This window comes from Bactrocera latifrons, unplaced genomic scaffold, assembly GCF_001853355.1.
Source record: "Bactrocera latifrons isolate USDA-ARS-PBARC rearing strain unplaced genomic scaffold, ASM185335v1 scaffold_2186, whole genome shotgun sequence".
NCBI lineage: Eukaryota > Metazoa > Arthropoda > Insecta > Diptera > Tephritidae > Bactrocera > Bactrocera latifrons.
In genome coordinates, this window is record NW_017535726.1 from 318 (window position 1) to 1196 (window position 879).

The 879-nt window shown below is 41.3% G+C and overlaps 1 protein-coding gene across 1 annotated transcript in view; it reads right to left on the reverse strand.

Annotated features, from left to right (window-relative positions):
- Window positions 1–368: 368 nt before the first annotated feature.
- The window catches only part of LOC108968485 (putative inner dynein arm light chain, axonemal), a gene marked incomplete at its 5' end in the record, with an annotated part of 2691 nt that continues 2180 nt past the window's right edge, over window positions 369–879 (reverse strand). Inside the window, 2 exons of the mRNA XM_018932547.1 lie at window positions 369–748; window positions 829–874. Coding sequence (XP_018788092.1) covers window positions 369–748; window positions 829–874 — 426 coding nt within the window. The remainder of the gene's footprint in view (window positions 749–828; window positions 875–879) is intronic.

Genomic DNA, 879 nt, shown 5'->3' on the forward strand with positions numbered 1-879 from the left:
AAGACGCCAAAAGCTGCTGCTACATTCGATCCCATACCAATTGTTAATGAAGTAAGCGTGGAAGATGCAGAGGAAGATGAACCCGAAGCGCAAGCTAGTGCGTCAACGGATGCGACGCAAACAGAAACTGAAACGGTTACTGCGCAAAATGAAGCTGGTGCTGTTGAAGCACCGGCGGCTAATCTTAACGCGCCAGCGGCCGATTAGTGGTTTGGTGTTTCATTAAGGGATTATCAATATGCGAAATATTCTATTGAAAGTTTAACTATAAAATAAAGAAATATATAAACATTTTATTACGCAGACAAAAAATTATTACATAAAATTCCATTCCATATTGCACGAATATAAAAAGTGAATGCAGTACCTCACTTCTTTGGCGCTGTAATGCCCTCCAGTTGAGCCTTTAATTGTGTGTTGGTCTTCTTGAGGAATGCAACCTCTTCCGCATATTTCTTCTCCTCTGACGCGCGCAGTTCTGCATTACGACGTTCTGCTYGCTCTTGCTTGATCTTCATGTCGTTGATAATCTCCTCGAGCGATTCCTTTTCGGTTTCCAACGTTTTCACACGATCGCGCAGAATTTCTTTCTCTTCGTGTGCCTGCAATGCTTTACGCATACCAAATGCCACCGAACTGCAGTATAGTGTTTCATATGCCTCCATAGACATGGCGATTTCGTCTCGTATACGTAACAGTAGCAGGCCACGCTCTGAACAATTAATGGTGACTTGACGAATGATTTCATCTACATTTAATAAAAGTAGATAAAAGCGTTTTATTTTTTAGTTAAAAAAAATTGTAGCAGGTTTTTTTTTGTTTCGGTACCAAAGCACTGTGTATACAACTCTCGGCGTATGGGACAAATGCCCGTCTCAC